This window comes from Malurus melanocephalus, unplaced genomic scaffold (assembly GCF_030028575.1).
Source record: "Malurus melanocephalus ecotype Western Australia unplaced genomic scaffold, MMel_1.1 scaffold_722, whole genome shotgun sequence".
In the NCBI taxonomy this organism is placed as follows: domain Eukaryota; kingdom Metazoa; phylum Chordata; class Aves; order Passeriformes; family Maluridae; genus Malurus; species Malurus melanocephalus.
The window spans coordinates 101,507-103,148 of NW_026623954.1; the positions used below are offsets into that span (position 1 = coordinate 101,507).

At 69.7% G+C, this 1,642-nt stretch overlaps 1 protein-coding gene across 1 annotated transcript in view; it reads right to left on the minus strand.

Annotated features, from left to right (window-relative positions):
- CUNH8orf58 (chromosome unknown C8orf58 homolog) overlaps positions 1 to 1,635 on the minus strand; it is a 3,224-nt gene extending 1,589 nt beyond the window's left edge. The window contains 2 exon segments of the mRNA XM_057384589.1: positions 16 to 674; positions 1,263 to 1,635. Of these exon segments, the coding sequence (XP_057240572.1) occupies positions 16 to 674; positions 1,263 to 1,308 (705 nt within the window). The 5' untranslated portion in view covers positions 1,309 to 1,635.
- Positions 1,636 to 1,642: the final 7 nt, after the last annotated feature.

The following is a 1,642-nucleotide window of genomic DNA, read 5'->3' on the forward strand; positions in this document are numbered from 1 at the left end:
CCTCCCGGGCCTCACCAGGGTGTCCGGGCGGGCTCCCCGGGCTCCGGCCGCCTGCTGCCGGAGGGCGCGGTTGTCCTGCTGCAGCCTCGCCAGGCGCTCCAGCATCTGGCACACGTGCTCCAGGTAGCGCAGCCCCTGCCCCGACACCTCAGCCTCGGGCACAGCGCGGGGGTCCCGGGGGTTACCGGACGGTCGGGCCGCCCCCTCGGGCTCCTCGGGGTCCCGCGGTCGGGGCTCTGCCGGGTCGGCGGCGCTGGCGCTGCGGCGGCTGAGCTGTCGCGGGCAGCGCTGCCTCCTGCTCCGCTGCGCTGCCTGCAGCAGCCTCCTGCTGGCCGAGCGGCTCCGGGAGGGCCGGGGGGGCTCCTCTCCGGGTCGGGGATGCTCCTCTCCGGGGGTCTTCTCGGCCGGGAAACCGTCCAGGGAAAAGCTGCTCTCGGAGCCCAGCGGGGTGGAGGGCGAGTGCTCGTTGCTGGCCATCTCCACGCCGGAATCCTCGGACTCGGATTTGAGGAGCCTCCCGCGGCTCGGGGGGCTGCTGGGGGGCTGCGGGGGCTGCGGGGATGGTCCGCGGGTGCTCATCCCCCGCGGGGGCTGCCGCGGGCTCTCCTGCAGCCGGCGGTAGACGCTGGCGGAGGTGCGCACGATGCAGCTCTCGGCCGACTCCCAGGGACCATCTGCGGGGCGAGGGAGGACGGGGAGTCTCAGTTTGGGGATCACTGAGCTGAAAACTGTGTGCTCTCTGCCCCTTCAAGCCCCCCGAGCCCCTCAACCCCCAAGGCCGCTGTCCCCGCTGCCAAGCGGAGCCGCACCCCCCTGCCCAGGGACCCCTCTCCCTGCAGCCGGGGCGCCGCTCCTATACCCGTGTTGTCGCTGCTCCCCAAAATCGCGGCCCCGGCGTCCTCCTCGTCCTGATGAGCCGCCGAGGGGGCACTCCCGGCCCCCACCCTGACCTGGCCGGGCTGTGAGAGCCGGGGCTGTCGCCTTACCCCACTCCGGCCACCCAGGACACAACGCGGCCACGGGACGGCTCCAGGGACCACCAGCTGTGCCCACAGGATGGGGGCTTCACCAGCCAGGATGTGCCCCCCAGCACCCCGCAGCTCCGGGTGGGATTGCGGTGAATCCATGGTGGGGTCTCGGCGTTTTTTTTTCCCCCAGCACTCGTCTCCCTCCCTCAGGCCGCGCCGTTTTAGCTCCTCCTGGGGGCTGCCCACCTCCCAAAAAAGCCCCACTCGGGGTCTGAGCCCCCCAAACACACTCACAGCAGCTGAACCTCCTCTTCCAGACGGCGCGGGAGCCACCCCACATCGCCGAGAGCCGGAGCCGAGTGCGGGGAGCGCGTCCCGGCGCTCCCTTTTATCGCCACCGCAGCCGGCGACGGGCCCTGCATCCAGAGGCGCCTCATTACAGGACTGGTTCCCAACTGGTTCCTCGTAGGGTTTGGGATCGGCGCTACCGGCTGGGCCGGTGGTTAAGGATTCCCTTCCCACCCCAGCTGGGAAGGCGAGAAGGTGCTTGGGGAGCCGGCTGCGTCCCATAAAATAGCACAAAACTCACTCAAAACTCCGCAAAACTCACTCAAAACTCCGCAAAACTCACTCAAAACTCCGCAAAACTCACTCAAAACTCCGCAAAACTCACT